The sequence below is a fragment of the Mytilus trossulus genome, chromosome 3 (assembly GCF_036588685.1).
Source record: "Mytilus trossulus isolate FHL-02 chromosome 3, PNRI_Mtr1.1.1.hap1, whole genome shotgun sequence".
NCBI lineage: Eukaryota > Metazoa > Mollusca > Bivalvia > Mytilida > Mytilidae > Mytilus > Mytilus trossulus.
Genome location: NC_086375.1, coordinates 24,376,968 through 24,403,690, shown reverse-complemented (window position 1 = coordinate 24,403,690; position 26,723 = coordinate 24,376,968). Strand labels below are relative to the sequence as shown.

Sequence of the window (26,723 nt, the reverse complement as noted above, 5' to 3'; positions counted from 1 at the left end):
GGATAGCAACTGCCATATTCCTGACTGGGTACAGGACATTTTAGGACGTTTGTCGTGTTATCACATTATGTCGTACAATGTAATGTGTGCCAAAATAGTCCACCATTGTGCACTGTATCTCTCGTCTCCATTCTCTTAATCGCATTTTGTCATAAAATGCACAGTGTAAACAAAAGAATTCCATCAAATTGACAATTTTCTTATCGCATTCTGTTTGAAAACATATTGCACCCTTCTTCGTGTTTTCTTTTGTCTATTATGTTCTCATATTATGTCATTTTATACACTATCTGCTAACATATTGCACCCTATTGCACGTTCTATATCCTACCTACTCCGCCAAGGCTTATCTCCTTTTGTCATAAAATTCACGGTTGATTTGCTTTAGCATCTGAACTTAATGAAGGCTGTAGGTGTTTTTCTTCCGTTAATGGATGTATACCTGTATGGAAAACAGCGATAATAAATAAATAAATGTAGCTGGTTCTTTAATGAATTAATTCTTCGGGAACTGACTTGTTATTACACCAGCGAAAGAAATCAAGTCAGATTTTTCTTTTGTTCCTTCTTTTTCATGCATATATACTAATATAGATTTTTGTTTGATTGTGTTTGATCAATAAAATATGTCTTTTGTTATTGAAACGAAGATTCATTGCACTTTCATAACCTTTAAAAAACGGAAATCAAAATGAAAAATTGAATATTATTTAAATCTCTTATTGGGACTCCAACAGTGAAATTATTTAATTGTCAAATGTTGAGCTTTGTACAAGCATGTCGGTGGCAGGTATATTATAAACTGTAATTAATTATGGATTAGCTCTATTGTGTAATATTTTGTTATTTTGGACATTTTTATCGGAGCGTGGAGAATTCATTGATTACTTTAACCAAACAATAGTGACCGTGTACGTTTCCATTAATTTAATCAGTTAATGACATCAGAGCGTAAATTAAAGGTTATATATTTCAAATACACCAACTGTCTCATTTTGATAAAGAAAAGTGAAGAATAAAGTTTAAAGAGAATTATCGTATAAATGACTAAAAATGAGATTTTACGTATAAAGGAGCGTGAAGATGGAAGGAAAAATGAATTTGATAATCAGAATGACAACTCTGGAATATTACAAAACAATTGTGAGGAAAAGACAGAAAAGGAAACGAGGAAAATTAAGACGAAAAATTTGAAAAGGTGCTCTTCGACAGTTCAACCTCTTCCATTAGAGAAAAATAATGAAAGTTTTACAGTAGAAAATAGAAAAAAGGAAGAAAGTAAAACGCCTTTGAAATATTGTGTTTTTATTACAAACCATCCGTTTTTAACTTTTGGTGAGTGTATATTATATGTTTTTATTTTGACTTTAAAAAAAAAATAATGACAAATTACATCTAGTCTTATTTGGTCTCAAGAAAGCAAGTGATAGCATATAGACATCTTTCACTCTATAATTGATGGATTTTTTTTTCAAAGTTCGAGAATTGAATGAAGTTATTTCGAGTTCTACATCTACATCTATATTATACTTCTTAACTTCATACCCCTATATACTAGTATTTATATTTCGGATTTTGATGTGGTTTATTTACCTTAAAATGTTACATACACTTTAACTGTTGGCCGCATATATTATTTTGAACAAAGTAAATATACGTCCTTCACAAATCTAAAGATTGCCTTTCATATATGTTTTAGTTCAATGTAAATCTAACTGTATCGGTTCACCCATGAAAAGTGATAAGAAATATAAAAAGGTCTGAATAGACATATTCACGTTGTGGTTTTGACCCGTGGATTTTTATTTTACACTTGCAAGTATTGACGATCAACTACATGACTAGAACTCTGAGGACTAGAATTCTCCTTGGTCCAGTTAATATGATTTTATAAATTTTGTTTTATGTTGCTTTAGAAATGAATTTGAACAGTCCTACTTAAAAGTTTGCACAAAGACGTATTCATCCTTTAAAAGAGTCTTATAAATATATGAAAATCCAATAAAAATAAAAATTGATTTGTATTTAAAAAAATATTTGAAAAATATTTCAATGAATGAAATCGGTGTATGAAATCTATTCGAATATTTAAACACAATTATAACAGACAAGATATGATAGGAGCTTAATTGGAAGTTATTAAATTTCGTATGTATACCCTTCTGCTATTTATATCCACGATAACAATACGATGATTGAATGTTTTGTCCAAATTCTTTAAAAAGTTATGTATAATCAGATCTTATATATATAACATCAAAAGTCTTCCATTACAACTTGCCCTTTATAGTGAAATTTTGAAATTATCATATATCGAATATAAGCCCGTTGATCCGGTTCTTTGTCATTCATAAATGTTATAGTAAAATTCAGCTTTTAAGTTTTATTAATCTTGTGTTGAACACTTGCTGCCTCGTCGATGTTAATAAGGCATCAGACACAAACACAATCTAGCGTGGCAAGGCCTAGGCTATTTTGACGAATAAATCGATCTGAAAGGTAAAAAAAGGAGGGGGGTCTACGAAGTACAAAAATAAATGCGTTTAAATTATGTGCACATGATTGCTGTTGGAATAATCTCGTTCTTTCTTCCACATACAATCCTATTGTCAATTATTGTTGGTGTCAAATCTATCTTTTATCCCCCTTTTAACTTATAAATTGATACCATACCATAGTTGTGTGTATTATCTCGTGTCTATGCTTAATAATATATTTATTTCTTAACTTATCTTTCAAGATGTAAACCTATACAAAGGATAGATATTTTCATCTACACATAAAGCCTAATTTTATATGATCAAACAGGAAACGTAATTGTGGGGAGGGGTCTCAAGTTTTTAAAGTTGCATATGCAACACTAAATAGGACGTACAAGATAAAATAAAATATGCCAATGAGAACAAAACATTATTCATTACTTTCAAAACAAAATAAAAGTCAAATTTGATTTATATCTGTATTTTTCCCCCAGTGTACGGTTTTTGTTTGACGCCCGGTGAACATCATGTACGTATATGGAAGTTACATTTAAATTCAATTTACGGATATGTTTTTCTTTCCGTACTTTATAGTTCTCGATAGTTTCTCAGTGTTTTACTTTTACGTGTGTCTTGGTGAAAAAAATTATAACGAAAGATTTTCCCATTAGATTTCAAATGTTGAAAATCTCACTATTTCTGAACTTCAATTGAACCTTTTATATTGTAATGCGATAATAACTAGACAAGACTGTGAAAAGCATGACTTATATAAAGGAGCTACTAACACGTTAAATCTACTGGAATGACTTGTATTATTAATCTGCAATTTAACATGTTAGATATTAAAAGTATATACAAAAACCGAGAATCAAAGCAAACAAAGACCCTATCAACATGCAATTTAAGATGATGAATAATAGTCCAAACATTGAATTTGAATAAGAATATTTAAATAACTCTTTAGTATGTACGTTTTTCATAAGATTAGAAGAAAACGAAATTGATTGAATGCAAATATAAATTACGAAGTCGTGTTCCTCTCATGGGAAATCCTTTTAAGAATTACGGCAGATCCTTGAAGCTGTCTCGTCAATCATCCGATAATTGAAGTAAAAACAAACTTTCAGGAGTTGAGAGCATTCATATAGATCTAGGAACTTACTTTTACAATTAGCTTTAAAGGATGATGCTTATTGTAAAACGATATCAGTGTTCTGTACATATTCAAAATGTGAAGAGTGGTATTAGTCCAATTGACGTGATGTTAGCAACCGATGTTTTGAAATCTTTGTGATATGAAGAATGAATCATTATAATGTTTCGTATCACTGCGAAGCATATAAACGGTTTTATCAATAAATTCTTATATTATACTGTACCTTTGAGTATAATTAGTAGAGTTGTAAGCCTGTTTATGTGTACGTACTAGTACTTTGGGATAGCCCTGGTAAAAGATACTTCGATTCACTCTTAGGATTGTAACCGTTGAAATTGGAATAATAAGTGAATCGCTCAAATTTTCATCATAATACTATTGATTTTTGAGATATCTCGTAGGAATTTGAAAGATGGGTTTGAATTTTTTGTATATAAAATTGTAAGAACATTGAAAATGTAAATAATTTACAAATTGAGACATCAATCCCACAGCGCAAATTACCCCGCTCCCTTCCCACCCACCCCCTAAAAACATACAGTACACCACACGGTTTCACAGAAGTGATATAATTTTATCCAAAATAATTGAAGTTCTTAACATAGAAAGTTATAATCTAGTAAACTGTTGACTCCATCTATGCTATCTTGTGTGGTATGGGTTTTCTTCATTGTTGAAGGCTCATATATATATACAAACCATATACGTTATTCAGTCTCTTGTGGAGAGATGTCTCAATTTTTGATTTATGTGATCTATCTAATAGATTTGGCTGCATTATGCAACATAATAAGTTATTTCGAAGATCTTGTGTTTCGCAAGGATATCATTTAAGCCATAATCTGAAAATAAATATCGTTGATCCGAAAAGCGATTAAAAAGGAAATGGCTCCAGAGTATACAGAAGTGTCTTATGGGTACACTTGAAACTTTCAATTGAAATAACACAATGACAAAATGACAAAAGAAAAAGAAAGTATTACACAATTTCTCGAGAAATTAGTAACTTAAAACGACAAGTTTTATTAATGATTTCATTTACGTAACCTTTAAAATCCATTTAATTGCTAACATTATTTCAAATGAACAATGCTTTAAAATTTGATGTCATAATCTTTCTTACTTTAAATATTCAAAGTTATATTACATCAGGAACATATACTGACATAAACTGTTTTCATATTGTATATATATATATTGTAGACACAATGAAATAATATAAATTCAACGGTGTTATGCATTGATGTGGCAGCGCTCACAGATGTGAACAAAAACACATTTTTATAAACTCCTTAATAATGTGATTTTTATTTTCTATAAATAGTATAGTGTGAAAAAAGAAATAACAAATTTCGAAGTATATTCCAAAAAAAAGCAAAAAAAGCTAATGTCCACATGTTGTGCATGTCTGCGTATCTATACATCAATAGCGAAGTATTTATACATTCGAAGCTGTTGAGCAAGCACTCGACTTTGTATGAGAAGTTGTATCCAAATCATACCGGACGAGTTTGCGTATCAACACAGCCAAAGCTAACTATTAATTCAAGTTATAAGCTGTCGAGTAAGCATATATTTTGTACGAGTAGTTGTATCATTTTCCTTTAAAAGTGTGGCGTATTGAAAAATCTAGCGCTAGGTATTCATACATAAGAGGCTGTCGAGTAAGCATAGATTTTGTACGAGTAGTTGTATCATTTTCCTTTAAAAGTGTTGCATATTGAAACATCTAGCGCTAGGTATTCATACATAAGAGGCTGTCGAGTAAGCATAGATTTTGTACGAGTAGTTGTATCATTTTCCTTTAGAAGTGTTGCGTATTGAAACATCTAGCGCTAGGTATTCATACATAAGAGGCTGTCGAGTAAGCATAGATTTTGTACGAGTAGTTGTATCATTTTCCTTAAAAAGTGTTGCGTATTGAAACATCTAGCACTAGGTATTCATACATAAGAGACTGTCGAGTAAGCATAGATTTTGTACGAGAAATTGTATCATTTTCCTTTAAAAGTGTTGCGTATTGAAACATCTAGCGCTAGGTATTCATACATAAGAGGCTGTCGAGTAAGCATAGATTTTGTACGAGTAGTTGTATCATTTTCCTTTAAAAGTGTTGCGTATTGAAACATCTAGCGCTAGGTATTCATACATAAGAGACTGTCGAGTAAGCATAGATTTTGTACGAGTAGTTGTATCAAATTTCCTTTAAAAGTGTTGTGTATTGAAACATCTAGCGCTAGGTATTCTAATTTCATACATAAGAGGCTGTCGAGTAAGCATAGCTTTTGTACGAGAAGTTATATCATTTTCCTTTAAACGGGTTGCGTATTGAAACATATAGCGCTAGGTATCCATATATGTACAGTAGTTGTCGTTTGTTTATGTAATTTATACATGTTTCTCATTTCTCTTTTTTTATATAGATTAGACCGTTGGTTTTCCCGTTTGAATGGTTTTACACTAGTAATTCTGGGGCCCTTTATATCTTTTTGTTCGGTGTGACCCAAGGCTCCGTGTTGAAGGCTGTATATTGACCTATAATGGTTTACTTTTATAAATTTGTTATTTGGATAGAGAGTTGTCTCATTAGCACTCACACCACATCTTCCTATTTCTATATAAGAGACTGTCGAGTAAGCACCAATTCGGACGGGGTTGCGTATTTACATCATGCAAAATGCATCCCTTTTCATTGTTTTGCTGAATTGGAATAAAGTACAAAAATATGTACTTTGTGTGATATGAACCGAAACAAACGATCAAAGGAGTAATATTGAATTGGACAAAATCAATTTTATTGAATGTATTAATGAGACCGTGAATTATATTGCTTAAATAAAAAAAAAATGGCGATATGATTATATTATGACCTAGTTCATAAAACGGAATGAATTGAAAACATTTCATTTCAGTTAGAACATTTGTTATTCCGGTGATACAGATAACTTAATCAGCCTTCAATTCTAAATAAACAAGGCAGAGATTGTTGACAAGTATACATAAAAGGAAACTAATAAAGTCAACAAATTTTAGGACAAGCCTTTCTGATATACATTAAACAAACTTTATTTTATTTGTAACATACACATTAAAAAGAATGAAAGGTATATTGAATAAGGTTAAATATACTGAAGGTCGATAAACTTCCGCACATTGAGTATAGGATTGGGTTTATTGAGGATAATATATTTTCTAACCCGGAAAAAATCACTCGTTGCATTCCGCTGTTCTCCGAAGACTCCGAAGTAGAGATCGATTTGGGGAAGGGGCTGAATTGAAAAGTCGAGTTTTATGTTTTCAAGCCTTTCTTCCATTCAGTGCGTTTTATTTGTTCTCTTAAATAAAAGGAATATATGCAGTTCAATTTCAATTTGAAAAATTTGTGACATCATAAAATTGCACTGAACGTTTTTATATTCCAAACAGTGCATTATTTTACGCAATTTATAGATTACATAATGCATTTTGTAAAGAATGCAAACACGTCAGGGCAAATCAGTCTAATGTCCTTTTAACATATAAAGAAAGTTATTTAGTTATTTGAAAGATCAATAAGACTGTCTGATCTTTGAATTTAAGGGTAAACAGTGTCATTTATATAGACATACATCTGCATTAATTCCAATTTAATAATTATACATAAGCCAGAATAAACGATACCACGGCAAGTTATATAAGGTCGAAAGTCGTTCTTAGCAGCCGAATATCTATAGACTCTGAGTTCAAATTATGCTTATATTAAACATAGTTACCATGATTAATCACAGGAAAAATGTCTTCTTATTTTAGAAATAGAACAGATAAAAGGGGACACAGAGGTGACGCCAGTGAAACAGTATCAAAACAAAATAATATAACACTCAGATTTTACTGATATGGTGCACACTGACTTTCAAAAAATATATGCCAAAAAATTATCGTAGTGTGTAAGAATGATTAGAACGGAACACATAATGACATCTTCGATAGCCAAGGGTTACGATCCACTCCCGCTCTCTTCATCTTAGGATCGTAACCCTTGGCTAGCGAAGATGACATAATGATGGACTCCCGAGTCTTATTATCGAATCACAGACAAATACTCAGTAATTTAATAATATTAGATTTATGTTAAAGAGAGGGACGAAAGATTTATGTTAAGATACAAATAAGGCAATTTTAGGCATAACTTAACTTAATTTAATATTGTCCTCTGCCACTTTGTTAATCAAATTGTTTGTTCTCTGTCATTGTGCTCAATAACCTTGTATTATATGATTTCTATTTTCATTTCAGCTATAACCCTTGTTTTACATACTTCTATCATTCTGGTAACGATACTTCTGATGATCCAAGGACATACAGTCTTCCCCATTGAGTTTGAGGAGCTTCCGTTAATACTATATACAGATACCGACCGAGTGAAGGACCTTGCTTGGAGGGACTCTATGAAATACCCATTTAGAGTATATCGCCGTATCGTTGGTGTGACTATACCCACGTGGTATAATGGTGAAATCGGCGATACATTAGAAATTATAGTTGAAGGCAACGATGTCTTTTCTGCGACAAATTTGGAATTATTGAGTCAAACAGAAAATAGACTGTTTAATTTCCAAGACTTTCAAGCAGATTACTGTGTTATAAACGGACAAGGTATATGCGAAAAACCTATATCAGTTCTCCGTCTTTTTGACGGAACATATAAAGACGCTGATCCAGTTTTCGACTCGCCATCGTTTGTTAATGCGCCCAGTGTGATATGCAAAGCAACGCAAACAAATGAAACAAAAGAGTTCATTCAGTTAGTTTTACAAAAGGATTTCGACCCTTGTGACCTTGGGAAAACATCATCTAAAACGAGATTCTTTATGTTTTTTGGGTGGCCATTAGTAGGTTATAACGATGGCCAAAAACTTTCTGACTACCAGGTTCAAAAGCTTAGACCGGAAATAGAAAATATTCGAGATAACCTACTAGAAGGGCAAATGGATCTGTATTATATGAGTATAAAATTGTTTGAATATGACGTAAAAAAACAAGCGTTTGCTGATATGAAATTAGCCATTGGAAGTTTTGCCTTCATATTTGTGTTCATGTTGTTCCAAACAGGATCCTTTTGGATAACATCTTTTGGAATTTTAAGTATTATCACAAGTTTTTTATTGACAAATCTTATCTACAGATTTGCTTTTAAATATGAGTATTTTGGATTTTTCCACATTATTTCTATTTTTATTATTCTTGGAATCGGTGCTGATGATGTTTTTATATTCTATGACACTTGGAGATTATCGGGAAACACTGAATACCCATCGAAAGCTCATCGTCTTTCAGATTGCTACAGAAAAGCAGCGAAAACCACATTCGTTACATCTCTTACTACAATGGCGGCGTTTTTAGTCAGCGCTCCGTCGCCTTTACTTCCGGTTTCGTCATTCGGACTATTCTCTGGAATGCTTGTTGGCGTTAACTACTTGTTTGATCTTATTTGCTTCCCAGTTGTAATTCTAGTCTATTCCGAAGCAATTAAACCAATGTTTGATAAATGTATTTCATATTTTCCATGCTGTCGTTCGGAAGAACTTAAATCCGAAAGAACTATTAGTCAGGAGTCTTTGATAATAACCCACCGCAGAAGCAGATTGTATTCCAAAAATATAGGCATGTTTAATCCAGATCTGCCGAAATTCAATAAAATGTTTAAGCGGAAAATGGAAATTAATGAAGAAGAGGAGTCAACAAGCCAGACAGATGAAACAAAAGAAAAGAAAAATTTTGAAGATCGGAATAAAGTAGTTTTGTTTCTAAAAAATGGATTCTATGATTTTATGACAAGACGCTCGGTAAAAATTATTGTACCACTGGTCTTTTTTGGAACCTCTATCTTCTTTATATACAATGCAACTACGTTAGAACCAGATAGTAACCAGGTAATTGAATTAAGTTTATGTTTTTTGGTTTTTTTTAAATTTCAGTGAGGGTTGCAATCAGCCCAGTCTTTCAGTGGCTCTTTCAACAAAATACAGGAAAAAGCCTATACATGTAACGAAACAGCTCAAAAGCACACATACTCACAATAAACAGCCACATTAGAACAGTAAATTAACCCATGTACTTGGCAAAACTCGCTACTTACCACAAGAAAAATAATTGAATTAGCAGAATTCTATAGACCTGTAGCCAAAACAAAAATAATTTTCTAAATCTATATGCATTTAGCCATAGTTCAGGTATAATTTACCCTGAAAAGCCATTTATTTATCAAGTTCTAATGTGAGTTGTGTGTTAAACACACTTAACCTCTTTAATGTCGTTAATGTTTGGCATCGTAAAGCCAGTCAAAGACAGACCATTTAGACTTCAAAAGGTTAAGTTCCAATATAGATAGCTGAATTTATGAATGAAATAATAGGAGGGTAGGTACTTTATTACACAGAGTATCTGATACATCCAAACCGTAATATGGTCTCTATAGGATAACTTAGATATCGATTCTAGTAGAAAAAACAAATTGATAAGAAAATATTATGCATAATGACCGAAGTTCTATGTTTCAAGTAGGACTATATTTTTTTATTTTTGTTCTCAGGTAGAAATTTACAGAAGTTCTCATAACTATGGAAAAGCGTACAAAAACCATTATTATGGATTCCAAAGAAATTTTGAAGAAGAAGATACCCGTATTCGTTTGTCATGGGGAGTGAAACCACAAAACATGGATAGTTGTAACTTAAAATCAAGAGACTATTGTGTTGGTGTAACTGAATGGGATGAAAGCTTTGATGCTTCATCAGAGGAAGCACAAATTGCACTCATGGTAATACCTTTATAGTTGCTTTAAGTTTTTGAAAAAGCAACAATTCCAACGTTTGTTCTATCTCATCTAAAAGAAAGAACTAGTCTTTGTTTGGCATCGACTGATACAATACCATGAAGATACTTTCTTAGTTGTACCAAATGTTTCATGTCCAATGATATTTTATTGATTGCTGTTTCGTAATTTTTAAAGGAGAGTACTTTTAGAGACTGTTTAAAATGATTAGATGTTAACTTAATATACCTTTTTGAGTTCTGCGCAAGATGCGTAGATAAGTCAAATGTAGAATGAATCGTCATGCAAAAGGGATCTGAAGGATTTTGAAAATGGAAGACAATAGCATTTTTTATCGTTTTATCATTTGTACGTAATAGCTCTGCTGGGACTATAAGGGGCTATACAATCCCAGGTTATAGTTACAAACACAGTCGAAATATACATTTATAAACGAATAAAGCCAAACGTTTTTTTTTTTTTCTTCTTCAGAATGTATGTACCAGATTAGAAAACTTAACTGATGCAGAGATTTCTGCATACAAGATAAAGAGGAACCCTGTCACCAACGAACCAGAAATAGCTTGTTTTATGTCAGCATTATATAAATATTATCAGGTAAAAAGGATTCTAAAGTTTGTCGCGGCCTTATTTGACATGAGATTTTTAATAAGTGTTTTGCCGCTGATTTTGTGCCAGTATTAGCATGTTAGGGTTAGGGTAGGATGTTTCTATGGAAGATACCTGTGTATGTCATAAGATTTTAACATAATCAATTTCAGATTTGACAAACAAATTTTAGCTTAACTTCTGGTAAAACTTAGTAACCTTAAATGCATAAATGGCTGCCTTTAAATCAAATTTATTTGGAATAATATGATGATCTAAATTAAATCCTTATAAAACTCACACAATTGGCATCTACAATAGATAAATTAAAAAAAAAACACACAGCCATATCAATGTGAGACTTCAAATAAGTTTCTTTTACCGTTTTAAATTTCTTAGCTTTTATTTTTTTTTTATATTTTTCTAAATGGTTTCAAGTCTCTCTTATCATCAATTTTTCTGACTGTTTATCCTATTAAAATCTCTTTTTCAATTTCGATTACTTCGGATTTTATTAGAGTTAAATCAGACAATCTATCATTCTGCACTGTTTTTGTTGCTACTCTGTATCCTTTTACAGGCATAATAAAGTTTTACATTTTAAACGATAGCTTTTCTCTTTTTTTCTCTCAGAAATTGGCAAGTACCGTAACATCAGTTAATCTCACTGTGCCATTTCCGTTTACAAAGTCTTACGTTGAATTGTTCATGCAGTACAACAGCCATATCTATGACGTTTCCAGTCTTCCAGCTGACTTCGACAGACATTTAGAGGTAAGCGTACATATATACATATACGCTAAATTGAAAAAAGCAGCGCCAAACACCATAATGTTATGGATTTTCTCGCTGCATTTTAGACCCATTGGTGACCTTCGGCTGCTATGTGCTCTTTGGTCGGGTTGTTGTTTCTTTGACATATTCACCATTTACATTCTCAATTTTTTGACATATTCACCATTTACATTCTCAATTTTTTGACATATTCACCATTTACATTCTCAATTTTTCTGCAGTTTTTATCAATTTACAATGTGAATACACAAAAAAATATTATTGAAGAAACTCCGTGTTGAATGACGAACAAATCTGCACTATACACATTTGCAGTTGTAATTTCTTTCTGGTAATTTATAACTACTATTGTCATTCTTTACCACATATAATTTCTATAATTAAGGTATTTTTATTGATCTTTTTTTGTAGTTTTTTTTTATGTATCTCTGTTATTCTCTAGTTGTTTTCTCTAGACTCTTTCATGGCTATTGCAGCTATACTGAATAGGGGGTTATATTTTCATAATGGAGGTGAAACGTTTTTTAAAAACACGGGAAAACAACATTAAAAACAGTTGCTTTGAAACACGCATTATTCGCCGTTTATAAATCAAATGCATTCTGAGTAATATTGTTATAAGCGTACACCAAAACGTTGTAATTGGTAAAAAACTTTCTAAATAATGTAAATTCAACCAATGAAGTAACGTTATTTTCTTTTTGATGCAAGAACAGGGTATTACCCATAGCACATTAGATTCTGAAAAGGCGAATTAGGCTTTTCCGTAGTTTCTCTCTTCAATCGTCAGGTTAATCTCAGAAATATTTAAATCAATAAGCAGTAAGGCTATTTAATAAATTATTTTTATGCTTTAATAATTCAAAATAGTAGCTGATGTCGTCTTATGGAATTCATACTACGGTATTAAGACGTATACATAAGTATATGGCTGGTATGAAGATAATTGATTCATTCGGAGATTGAGGAACACATTGAAATATTTTTTTTAACGGTTTTAAATTTTACGTTGTGTTGCTGTTTTCGTCTGGATATTGATCATTTTATTATATATTTGAAAAGTATGCTTTGTAATATATCTCTTACTTTTCAATTCACTTAGTTCTTTAAGATTCTCGGCGATTTGTAAAAAGAATTATATCCAGCATCCTTTGTGGACGAATTTATGTACAGTCATTTAAGTTGTCTAAAGGTGTGTCAATCCGTAAGCACGACTTAAATGAAAGGGTTAATCTCAAAACCATTTAAATCAATAACACTTCAAAAGGCGATTGTTAGTAATTCAAAAACATAAGGACGGCAGTCAGATTATAGGTGAAATAATAGAACGAAACAAAGATTTTGAACTCAATTTCAACATGCATTTACTTTTTGAGCGCTTACCATGTAGTATTTAGTTGTACCATGGCTGCTTTCCCCACATGTATTTCATCCTTTAACATACGTTATGGTTTTAGACAAATATCAATGGATAGAAAGCATGAACTAATACTAGAACAACATTGCCCTTTTGATCTTTGTGTAGGGTCTGAACTCTTATTTTATCGATGAAAACCCTCAAGCAACTCCCAAGATAAAAGCGCTGGTTCTTTGATCTGTATGTTATTTCCTGACAAAAATCTTTATTTTTACTCACATAGATAAATCTAAGTTTTTTTTTCTTTTTGAATTGATGCGCACTTAATTCCGGTAAAATGAAAAATATTATATTTACCTTTAAGATTTTAATATCCTACTGGCTGACTAATGGGTACACGGCAATACCCACAAATGACTTTTGGTTGTATAATCCTTTAATTGGAGAAAAGAAAGTATCTGGTGTGACGAGAGTATACAACAATCATCCAGCATATGGTAAATAATAATACTGATCAGTTTGAAATATTTGCGAGGGATTTTTTTTCGCTATTTTCGCAATTTAGATAAAAACGCAAAAATATTAGTTCGTTAAAATCGCGAAACTTAACTCCGCGAAGATGCTTATCTTTAGGATAGAACTAATTCAGAAATCTTGCAACACATGATTTTTAGAAAAACAAAATTTTCTGAAAAAAAAATTAATCAACTGATAATATTATTTGCCTAATAAATAACAACACTATCATTAAAACCACTTTCTTTTTCGATGGTGCTTCACAGATACCGATCAATTTATAGCCAAAAGCACTTGATTTGTACATTCTTACCTTATTGACCCGAAATAATTGATTGATACACAGGCACTTGTCTAAAAAGAAACCCTATTAAGGTATATTGGATTTCTTTTCTGAGGCAAGTGTTTGTGGATTGATGGCATTCGTGGAATCAACCTATTTATTTCCACTGCTAATTATCAAAGGAAAAATGAATTTCTGTTTCCAAATTGTTGGAAGTGTATATCATTATGACAATACCCGAAGATTTCGCGAGGAACTTAAAACATGAAGTAAAACGTAATGATGTCAGATCTTTGTAAGCAAAACGTGGACATGTGTATTTACCTACATTGAATTTCAAGAAATATGTATTCCAGGTATGGTGTACGGTACAACACTGAAGGTAATAGGAATAGAAATAAATACAACTATGAGCTATTTCACGCTTGGATATCCGGAAGGCAAACCAGTGCACCAATTGTGGGAAAACTTAATCAACGAAGAGGTATGTCAGAATCTTTTGATATGATCTTAAAAAGCCACATCTTAAAAAAGGACTACAGACACAATTGTAACATAACTTGTCATTTTCCATATCTTATTACAAAATAAACAATTTTTCTAAGATTGAGGCACAAGAACCACATTTGGAAGCACAACCGCCTAATTTAAGAACTGAAAAGAACTTTCTAAGCTATACATGAGCGTAGTCTTAAGATATACACACAGGTGAATTAGTAGATAAATAAAGACTGCAATAAAAAGCCCAAAACGTACAAAATGGGGGAGCATTTTAAATACAGTGTCATGTATCTTTAAAAATTAACAGGTGTTGTTCTCACATTCAAATTTAGAATGGAAATGTAAACATGTTAACTTATATTGTTTGAAAAAATATACTTTGATTGTATTTTTTCCAACTCCGATATTCACTCTTATTGCATGAATACCATAACAACATGAAAATATTTATTTCATTTTTTTAACAACCATGTCTAAATTTCACATATTAAATAGTCGGAAATATAGAAACAACATTTGTGCTGGTAACCTAATACGATATTTAAATAGGTTAATTACTATCGTTTAAATCGTATTAGGTCACCAGCACACTGTGTTACTTATATTTTAATACTTACAAAGACGTAGTAAAAAGACACGACAATTAGCAGATAAGTCAATCAAAAGTTGGTCTCATTGGCACCCATCCAATAGCTTTGCATTAAGAACAAAGACAACAAAACAATATATTTGCTGTTCCAATTTCAAACCTTTGAAATAGAATGAAATCAAAAATCATATTCCAGAGAACAGTTTTTGCAATTATGACTAGATAATTATATTATTATTCTATAATATATGTCTTTTATAAATATGTATGGAGAAGACTATGAACTTCAAATGATGCATAGTCAACTACACATAGCAAATCATGAAGAATTCGGCTTTGTTACACACTTTGTACTTGAAATTTAAACAAATAAGACAACTCCACATTAAATATGTTTTAAAAGGGACATTTAAATTTATTATAGTCGAAAATAAATTAACAACGCCATGGCTTAAAAAGAAAGAGACAAACAGACAAGTTCATTCAACACAATATATATAGAAAAATAAAGACTCGTCAACATAAACCCTACAAAAAATGAGGGGTGATCTCGACAGCTGCTCCAGAAGGGTAAACAGATCCTGATTCACATGTGACATCCGTCGTGCCACTTAAAAATAACAACGTTTAACTATATTCCTGCGAATTTCTTGCATGTTGTAAATATCCGTAGATTAGACTGTTCATATAATTCTTATTACTATTTTAGGTTGAAAAGATGCCAGATTCATTGAAGAGTGGGTTTCAGTCTACCTACAACACGTGGCACTGGATAAAGGTTCAAGAGGTAAGGCATAGTTTATGTTTAGAATCACCGTTTACACCACACTTTTCTTTATCTTTAAACTAAAATTGAATAATATTTTTAAACATTTATATGAAGAAATGAGAATGTTATGATAATTCAAATAAAAACAGTTAGACATATATTTCCAGAAACCACTACAGACTGACCATTTTATGTATGGATTGCAAATGAAATAAGGTGTAATCGTAAAAATATTTACAAGGAACGAATTTAAAAAAAACACAAAATGTTAACCATTTCCAAAATTTTCTTTTATTTCAGACATTAGTCAAGTCAGCTATACTTGGATTAGTAGTCGGGATAACAGTAGCATTCCCAATTTTGGCATTGACTACATTGAATGTGGTAATTGGCTTCCTGGCTACAGTCTGCATCGGTCTTGTCACAACTATTGTAGTCGGTATTATCCCATTGGCAGGGTGGAAATTAGGGGTAAGTTTGTAGTATTGTTGCAAAAGTATTATAGTACCTCATGGTTATAGCTTTTTTATTACATCATTGTCTTGTGCTAAAGGATGGATAGAATATTCAGGTTAAAACTTTTTGCACAACAAATGTCACGATAAACATGCATGTCTTTTAAAACTATGTTTCCCTAAGGCTGCTGTTCAAAATTAAAGAAAATACACATGGAAAGAAAGTTGTCTGATTTTCAATCATACCACATTTTTTTGTATATAGAATCATTTTCATAACAGCGTAGACAACAGCAATACTTATGTTGGTAATAACACGGAATCATTAACCTTAAACCACATCTTCTTATTTGTATATATGAAAAAGGTAATGGTAAATATATTTCATGAACAATGAGTTTAATTTTTACATCGTCTCTTGTATTGTTTGTTCAGGTACTTGCTTCACATATTTATAAAGCATGCATTAATTTTTATATTCTTTTTTTTTCAGATTTTAGAGTCGTTAAATCTTGCATTAGTTGTTGGACTTTCTGTTGATTATGTTGTTCATCTCGCAGAAGCTTATCGAACGTCACCGTATTCGACACGTGACGGTCGTGTCAAGAGTATGTTAGAGAGCATGGGTCTTTCTGTACTCTCTGGAGCTATTACAACATTTGGTGCTGCCATTTTTCTTTTATTTGCTCAAATTAAGTTCTTACATGAGTTTGGAATATTTGTTATGAGTACTGTTGGGATTTCTTTGCTGTTTGCTTTTTTATTTTTTACAACATTTATGGCATTATGTGGACCGGAAGGAGAAACAGGTTCAATTCCGGCATTAGTCAAGCAGATTAAAGCTAAATGTATGAAAAAGAAAGAAAATCAAGAGAAGGACGAAAGCAAGTGTTCTGCATAAGTATTGTGTTGCATAACAGTACACATTACACGTGTTCAGTTTTATTATATTAATTTATTTTAATGTCTGTTATTTGTTTTGTTAATATTATTAAATTTTACACTTTTAAATGTTTTGAATCTGTTTGTCTTTAATGAACTTGTGAAATGCTAACCTTTGCACACTACAAACATATTAATCAGTTTAATCCAGGATTAACTTATTTTCCAAATCTATCTAACAATTGTCTAAGTGCATATTTAATAATCTGAAAAATTATGTGTTCACATAATCTGAACGTTTTGAAAATATAAATAAGGATCTGAATGGGGTTTAAATAGAAAAAAATGGAAGAAAAGTGCAGAATAAATGGCTAAAAATATTAAGAGAAAAGTAGACGCCTGAAATTCGAAGATTGATTAAAGAAAAAAGACACCACCATTAAATATTTCCGACATGCCTGTTAAAACCTTGAGGCTATAATCGACCATTCACCAAGACATCTTTGATAAAAAAAAAAAGCATGATGCAGCTGGTACAAAATTTTTAAATAATTTTAAAACCTCAAGCAAAGCTCCGATTCCTATCCTGGCCTGGTCTAAAACAAAAGTCCTTTTGATTTATAGGCTCTTCGAATTGTTAATAGAATTTGGATTTTCAAATATTTTGGCCTCGATCCTCATTGAGGAGACATGCTCATCTGGTGCAGAAACCATTGATACTATAACATGCGTCACATACCAAGCAACATTAAAAAATAACTGACTGACTCTACGCATATCCACATTCGTGGGTCAACGATGAGTCTTTTACAGACTAAACGCTGGTCTGGCATACAAACTTAAAATACTGGTATCTATAACTGTCAATAAAACTTTGAAATACTAAGGATTTTCTAATTCAGGAATAGATTATTTTAGATGTATTTGGCAAAACTTTTAGGAATTTTGGTCCTAAATGCTGTTCAACTTGATACTTCATTTGGCCTTGTAAACATTTTTTTATTCGAGCGTCACTGATGAGACTTTTGTAGACGAAACGCGCGTATGGCGTAAATATTAAATTTTAATCCTGATATCTATGATGAGTTTATTTACAACCACGGGTCGATGCCACTGCTGGTGGAGATTTATTTCCCCGCGGGTATCACCAGCCCAGTAGTCAGCACTTCTGTGTTGACTTGAGTTATCATTGATATGGTCATAATAAAAAATTAACTGTCAATACAATTTTGAATTTGTGAAAAACTAAGGATTTTCTAACTCAGGACTAGATTACCTTAGATGTATTTGGCTAAACTTTTAGGAATTTTGGTCCTCAATGCTCTTCAACTTTGTACTTAATTAGGCCTTTTAAACATTTTGTGATTCGAGCGTCACTGGTGAGTCTTTTGTAGACAAAACGCGCGTCTGGCGTAAAGAATAAATTTTAATTCTGGTATCTATGGTGAGTTTATTATCTAACAACGAACTTAATAGTAATATTTAGTAAAAATTATATAGTGGCAATCCAAAGTAGTTTCTATGTAAATTGGGGAAACTAATTAATACAATATTATTAAAAACAAAACAACACTATAAATCAAATGCATTCGAAGTGATTTTCTTAATTTTCCGTCATCTGGAACGCTCGTAGCAAGTTATTGAAATGTCAAGAATGTATAAGAATCATATGATTGTCCAACAATAATAGCCAAACCTATCCAATGTAAACCTTGCCTGAATGATTTTCTTAATAATTTCAAAATGTGTATACTGACAATTATACAAAGACAGTTTGTTAAAGATAATGTCAGTGCCGAAGTACTGACTACTGAGCTGATTTTACCATCGGGGACTGAGTATGCAAGCACCGGCTTCGACTCAATAACCGAATTCACCTATGGTCAACTTATATGATGAAGTTCCTAATAATTTCTAAATTTGTATACGGACAATTTACGAGAGGTTTACCTCAGGAACAGATTACCTAAGCTGTATTTGGCAAATTTTTAGGAATTTCTGGTCCTCAATGCTCTTAAACTTCGTACTTTATTTATCCTTTTTTATAGTTTTTCATTCGAGCGTAACTGATGCGTCTTTTGTAGACGAAAAGCGCGTCTGTCGAAAATTTAAAATTTATATCCTGGTGTCTATGATGAGTTTATTTACTATAAAGCATATCAGTACCTAAGTACTGACTACTGGGCTGATGATATCCCCAAGGACTGATAGTCCGCCAGCAGCGGTATCAACCTAATGTTGTGAAAAGTAAAAACAAAAAAAACACTATACATTTAATTAGCCCAAAGAGCTCTTCCTGGAACCGATAAGTAATAAAATTAGATGCTAAGGCATGGTTCGTAGATACTTGACAGGTTTTTTTATTGCGCTAATAAATCTTTGTTTTAAAGATTACGGGAATCAGAGGCGGATTTAGGGGGGCCCAGGAGGCCGCCCCCCCCCCCCCCTTTTTGGGGAAAAATTTGGATGCTTATATAGGGAATCACTGAAGCGTGACTGGAGCGGGCCCCCTCTTAGGTCAGTCAGTGGGCCCCCACTTATGAAAATTTCTGGATCCGCCACTAGGAATAGACATTACCAATTCATGATTTAAAACATTTTAAACCACTGCGACTTCGAACAAGTTGACGGTTGACGTTATCTCCCAAGTCCGGATTATGACAGTTGTTATCCATTCGTTTGATGTTTTTGAGTTTTTGACTTAGCCAATTGTTTAGAAAATTTCTGTTAAGAATTTGCCTCGGAGTTCGTTTATTTTTGTTATTTAACTTTTTTCATGTTCGTTAGAACATACATAAAGATTTCACTAAAAGAGAAAAAGAGAACGTATTATGATGCAAGCCTTTTCGATCGACTGCAAAGTTGTTTTTTATGCTAATTGAACAGCTGGTGTTTACAATTAAACTACTTGTGAGCTCCTGATAACTGACTTGTTATGCATTCATATAAAAACCATTGGTACATATTCTTCCACTCAAGAAAAAGAATTACCAATCTCTTTCAATAAACTCATTATAGATACCAGGATTTACATTTTGTAAGCCAGGCGGATACATCGTCTACTAAAGACTCACTGGTGACGCTCGAATGAAAAATGTTAAAAAGACCTAACAAAGTACGAAGTCGAAGAGCATTGAGGACAAAAAAATCCGAACAATTTTAAGATTACGCTTTCGGAAATATTATAAAGCTATGTTCCTTCACGCCAGAAGAATTGTCCTATTGTAATAGGCGATTCAAAAGAAGGATCTATGACATATAACAAAGATTGCAGTTTTCATATTGTCAACAGTCCTGATTATAATATATTTCCTTTACAGAAATTGCGTTAATGTTTCTCAATTGATCAAATAAGCTCATCGTAGATAGTTAGATTGAATTTTGTATTTGCGCAAGATACGCGTTTCGTCTACAATAGACTCATCAGTGACACTCGAATAAAAAAAGTTAAAAAGGCAAAATAAAGTACGAAGTTGAAGACATTGAGGATAAAAAATTCCAAAAAATGTCAAATACAGCTAAGGTAATCTGTTCCTGAGATAGAAAAGCCTTGGTATATTTCAAAAATTTAAAGTTTTGTAAACAGTCAATCTATAGTTATGAACAATTCAATGGTAATTCATTGCGATATATTTTCGCAGTCTAAGCTACTTTTATTTAGATACCTGAATAGTCGTCCATTCTGTGAATTAATCGATTTCACATCCTACTTGACAATGGATTCAAGCATAACAGGAGACACTTACCTTGTCGATGCATTTGATCTCTCTCCGTCTGCAGTTAGCCCTATTTCGCTTTAGTTTTGTTGTTTGATTTTTCCATTGCTTTTGTGTTTATATGTTACTAAATGGATTAACGTATTTGAACATCGATAAATATCCGTTGCCTCTAATTTACTATTTTCCTGGAGTCGGTTTCACAAAAAAAAAAACTTACGACTAAGATTGGTCTTAAGTCATGAACAAATCTTTACGATCAATCTTAATTGTAAGTTTTTATGTGAAATCGACTCCTGCCTTGCATCTGCTTTGGTGAATGACAAATTTATTGGATGACGTATCATGTATGCAGAACATGAAACGCTTACTTGAGATCACCCCTAGTTTTTGATGGGGTTCGTGTTGTTTATTCTTTAGTTTTCTATGTTATCTCATTGCCATGTGTACTATTGTTTGTCTGTTTGTCTTTTTCATTTTTAGCCATGGCGTTGTCTTATTTTCAATTTATGAGTTTGACTGTCCCTCTGGTATCTTTCGTCCCTCTTATGGTTATACTCTTATGATGCACATTGAGTTACTAAATGCTATTCTAACTCCCCAGTTTATTTGATAATTATTGATATTCAGAAATTTCAATTGACGTGTGTTAATGGCTAAACTATGGTTAAAAACACCAAGCCTGAAGTCATTCAGCCATCCACTACATAGCTTTAGTCATCTTGACCTTTCCCCCCTTGTGAAACCTCTACTGTCTATGGAATAAAAATCCCGGATTTGCAAAATTAGTAAACAAAACAGAAACACACCATAAACACCAGGCTTGAAATTTTGAATGTCTGACACGTGTCGTCTATAGAATAACTCACCAATGAAATTCGTTCAAAAGGTTTTGCCATATACAGCTATGGATATCTCTTCATATGGATGGAACATCTTTAGCAAAAGTTTTGTTAATTGGATTTATGATATTTGAACATTCTTTAACATCCTGTGCCTCTAATTTATTACATTCTTGTCTTGCATCAACTCTGGTAAAATTATTTGATGATGATACACATTGGGTCACTAAATGCTGTTACCACTCCTTAGTTTGTTTGATATTCTGAAATTTCAATTGACGTGTGTTAATGGTTAATGCGGGGTTCACACATTGCCAATTATTGTGCCCATTTGAGATCAGACAGCGATACGACACGAAAAGTTAAAACGTCGGATTACTATCCGCAATTATCTAAAATGTCCGACCATTGTCTGAACGCAGTCGTTTAAGTTCGTAACAAATTCCTACGGGTCGGGAGAGGTCCGAATGGTTCGGCGAAGCACCCCAACAGTTAGGTGCGTCCTATAACATTCGGGGAAACTCAGCCGATTTTGTCTAGTCGGATTACAATCGTGACTATGTCGTGACAGATTCTGCTGTATCGGATCAAAATCCTAACAATGTTCTGTGTGTTTTTGACGGTGTCCTGTTGAACGGGAATGGTCTGGAGGAATTTTTCATTGCTTTTTTTCTGCCAAATGAGTCCAGATTGCATCCAGATCTTGTCGTTTGCGAACCGTTCTTGCCGAAACCGTTCCGGTACAGTCCCGTTATTAATACGAAATTCGTCAATGATACCCCCATTAGAGTCCCGACAATTACAGAATACAATACGACTGAGACAAGTCAAAGCCGTTTGCAATGCGATAGAGCGGACCGTGATAGGACTACATTTCGACAGTACCTGATCATTCCGAGTTTACCGACTGTTTTCGAACAGATATCTTCCGTCAGCGTCGGTTCACTGTCTGGTCACTGTCTGATCTCTGTCGGATTACATTCGGTAGAATCGAGATGCAGTCGTGACAGACTAAGTCGAATTTTACCTGGCGAAAGATACAAATTCGATTAAAAGCGGATTGAGAACGGGAAAATCGGGATAAATTCGCTTGGAAAAGGTTGAATACCGACGCTTTCTGAACAATATCTCATTGTTGTTGTGTTTAAATTTTTTTTTTTTTACCAATTTCAATTAAAGTTTGAATTTCCATCCACGATTAACAGGATCTGGATCAGACTTTTGACAAATTTTAATCGGGAATGGTCCTGTCAAGGACGGCAGTAAAAATCGTGAATGTGTGACCCCAGCTTAAACAAGTCAATCAGCCTTCCACTACATATAAGTTTTTTTTTCCATCTTAACCTTTTTATCATCGTTAATCCTCTACTGTCCATTATGATTAATATCCAAGATATGCAGAAATATTGACCGAAACAGAAACACATCATAAACACCCGGCCTAAACATTGAATGCCTGACGCGTTTTGTCTATAAATTAAACAACTCTCCGGTGAAACTCGATTAAAAAGTTGAAATAGCTATGATGGGTTTATTGAAGTAAAGATGATGCCCCAGAGTTAGGTTTCCTCTTATTTTTTGTATCTAAAGAGATTGTACTTAATGATTCCTAAAAGTAAAATTGAATGCACTGATTTTGAAAATTGTGCGGACATCTATGATTTGTTAGTTCGAGTTCAATGCATTCTAGCCCACAGTCTTCCGCATTCACATATCTCCGAATTTTACAATCAGCAACGTAGAAGATACAACAGGTTATACATTATAACTATTTTCATGTCCAGAGCAATTTAGATGACATTTGATCGAAGTGAGAGGTTAAGCGCTATAAAACCAGGTTCAATCCACCCTTTTCTACATTTGAAAATGCCTGTACCAAATCAGGAATATGACAGTTGTTGTCCATTTTTTATGTGTTTTGTCATTTGATTTAGCCATGTGATTAGGGACTTTCCGATTTGATTTTCCCTTGAGTTCAGTATTTTTGTGATTTTACTTTATATTACACATTGTACAGCTTTCTTAGGACGCATTAAATTCATAACGTGTTTTCAATAATTTTTTCAGCAATGGGTAGATATCTCTGCATGTGGACTTTCATTCTCGAGGATATAATCAGCTCAGTAGTTTGTACTTCGGTACTGACATGATCAATCATCACAAACATTTCTAACGTTGTCGGTTTATGAATTTTAAAATTATAAAACAACTATTGTTTCAACTCTCTCAGGCAAAGTTGACATTAGAAGGATTTGGCTACTATTTTAGGTCATTTTGGTTATAAATCTCTTCAACTGTTTCGGATTAATGGATCCTTAGCTTTCAAATAATCGGCTTTGAGAATTCCTGATGAAGGTAAATCCAGAAAAGCGCTTCGACCGCATTAAATTCATAACATGATGTACAGCTTTCTGTGCCTTTTCTGTTTCGCTCAATATCTTTTGTGTATTATTTATCTACTTATTTAAAATTTTAACAAATAAATAATGATAGAAAACAAATTTAATTCAGGTGGATTTATTTTTTCAGAGGACAATATTTCTGTTTTATTTTGCCGATTGAACATATACGTAAACCTGATACAATATTTTCGGTATCGTAAGCAGACTTCCAAGTCGAAAACAGCAAATAAACTCATAGAAACCAGAATTGAAATATAACGTTATGTTTGAAGTGAAGCTTGCGAATTTTAAAATATTTTACCACGATTCAAGATTAATATAAATATGCTTATATATTTACTGTTTACCTGTATTTATCTACGAATTTGATTCCATTTATAGCGCAATCCACAACAAAGCTGTCATAATGTAATATCGTTTTTGTTTTAACTTGTAGGTAAACCGGATAATGTCAATAACATTAACAGAAATGGTAAAAGAAATTCTATGGCAACGAATTCCAGCCAGATTTCAAAGGATGTCAAATGCAAAGCACGATCAGATAGATTGCAATCGTTTGTGGAGGCTTTATCTAGAGATCCACCCGCAAGGCAAGACATTGAAATCATACCAACTGACCTTCAGAAATGTCAACATAAAAACACTGGACGTAGAAAGACTTTGGCTCCTATCATGAAGAATAAATTTTTCACGGAATCAATTTCAGAACAAAACACCCAAGATTTAGTGGTTACAGCTCATTCATCTGACAATTCCGATCGACAGATGCAACTGTCAGAGTATTCTCCTTCAATTATTGAATCCGACTCTTCTTCGGAAACATCAGATGTATTTAATTTTCCGAATACGGAAGAAATGCCAAACGATAGGTGTACCAATGTGTTGTCGAGATGTCCTAGTCAGCAAAACACTTTGCATGGCGCCAAAGAAAATGCTTTGTCGAAATGTCTCAGTCAAAGGGATGTTTTGTTGGGAAAAGGAATAGGAGAAATTGGTGATTTAGATTCTGCACCTCCTCCTTCTTATCTAATACCGAACAAGAATTCTAAGAATGCAACTTTATCTAGAGGTAAAAGTGAAAAAGACATATCTGATGCAATTGCTGAAATAGACAAAGAACTTGAGGTGGTGTAATTTGAATAAAATAAAACTTTTATGAAGTAACTATCTAGTTAAACACATAACGTTACGTTTTATTAAAACATTAGTCTATTAGCCTCTGTTCTCAACATTTCACGAACTTCTTACTTAGATTTAGAATTGGATAGAAACACTTAAAAACATAGTTTAACAACATTGTTTTTCAGTCTACCCACCTTATTTTTTTTACATTACACGAACTTTTTACTAAATTTAGAATTGGACAGAAACACGTGAACAACATGTTTATAACAACGTTGGATACCAGCTGATCTTCTTAAAAATAAATAATAAAACGTCAAATAAGATCAAAATAAGTCTTCAGAACAATTAATCGAATATTTTATTATCTCATCATATATATGCAAATTTTCATAGAACTTGTCTGCAAACCTGAAATTTGGTTCAATCAACTGTCCCTTAATCAAATAGACAAAGACTTGGAGTTGGTATAATTTGAATACAGTAACACTAATATGATTTATACACCTAAGTAAATGCACAACTATGAATTAAAATAGATTTAAGTCTATATAAACGTTAGACTACCAATCTCGGTTCCAAACACTGTTTTTAAGGAAGCTGTTGTTTTAGTTTGACTGAAATAGCGGGCTAAGCAGTAGTTTTAGTTTGATTTTGTCCATCTGCATTGTTGAGATTTAAAAAAAAAAAGAAAAAAAAAGAGTAGTCAGCATGTGTTGACATGTATATCAACTATATGGTAATTTTTATAAATCAGCTCTTTTCAAAAGTATGAATTATTCGAAATACTAAGGATTTGCCTATCCCAGACACATATTACCAAAGCCATATTTGGCACAACTTTTTTGAATTTTGGGTCCTCAATGCTCTTCAACTTTATATTTGTTTGGCTTTCTAATATTTTTTATCTGAGGGTCACTAATGAGTGTTATGTAGACGAAACGCGCGTCTGATGTATCTAATTATAAGCCTGGTACCTTTGATAACTACTTATATAGTTTTGACACCTATAAATGGTTCTTTGGATTTACTTTATATTTTGGAAATTTAGGAGGAAATGTCTTTTCAAATACATTGCAAAACTAGCAGTCTATTATCTCTATGTATTGGAAATTAATTTTGTCAGCACTCCATGGGAATTGTAGTACCAATTATTTGGTTGATATGACCCATTGTTTCCAACTCCGTGTAAATCTATAGGTATATTACTGTTCTTTAAAACATATAAATTTATCTGTAAATACAAGGAGAAGATGGGCATTCGCCTATAAGACACAAATAACCAAAATGAAACCTATGATAGCGATCAGTGATCTAAAAACATGATGTACATAATAGATTGATTGTTTGTTAGCTGCTTAAAGTCGGGTGGCAAATATTTCATGCATGTTCAGGGCAATGCACATAATAGAAAAAACGATAAAAATTATATTTAGTACAGGAAACACACTTA

At 32.6% G+C, this 26,723-nt stretch overlaps 1 protein-coding gene across 1 annotated transcript; it reads left to right on the top strand.

Annotated features, from left to right (window-relative positions):
• Positions 1 to 779: 779 nt before the first annotated feature.
• On the top strand, positions 780 to 25,499 carry LOC134710789 (uncharacterized). Its single transcript, XM_063571188.1, has 11 exons — positions 780 to 1,335; positions 7,915 to 9,551; positions 10,211 to 10,438; positions 10,925 to 11,050; positions 11,675 to 11,815; positions 13,558 to 13,690; positions 14,349 to 14,476; positions 15,792 to 15,869; positions 16,152 to 16,322; positions 16,800 to 17,190; positions 24,585 to 25,499. The coding sequence occupies exons 1-11, from the start codon at positions 1,044 to 1,046 to the stop codon at positions 25,280 to 25,282; spliced, it is 4,023 nt and encodes a 1,340-aa protein (XP_063427258.1). The 5' UTR covers positions 780 to 1,043; the 3' UTR covers positions 25,283 to 25,499.
• The last annotated feature ends 1,224 nt before the right edge of the window (positions 25,500 to 26,723 follow it).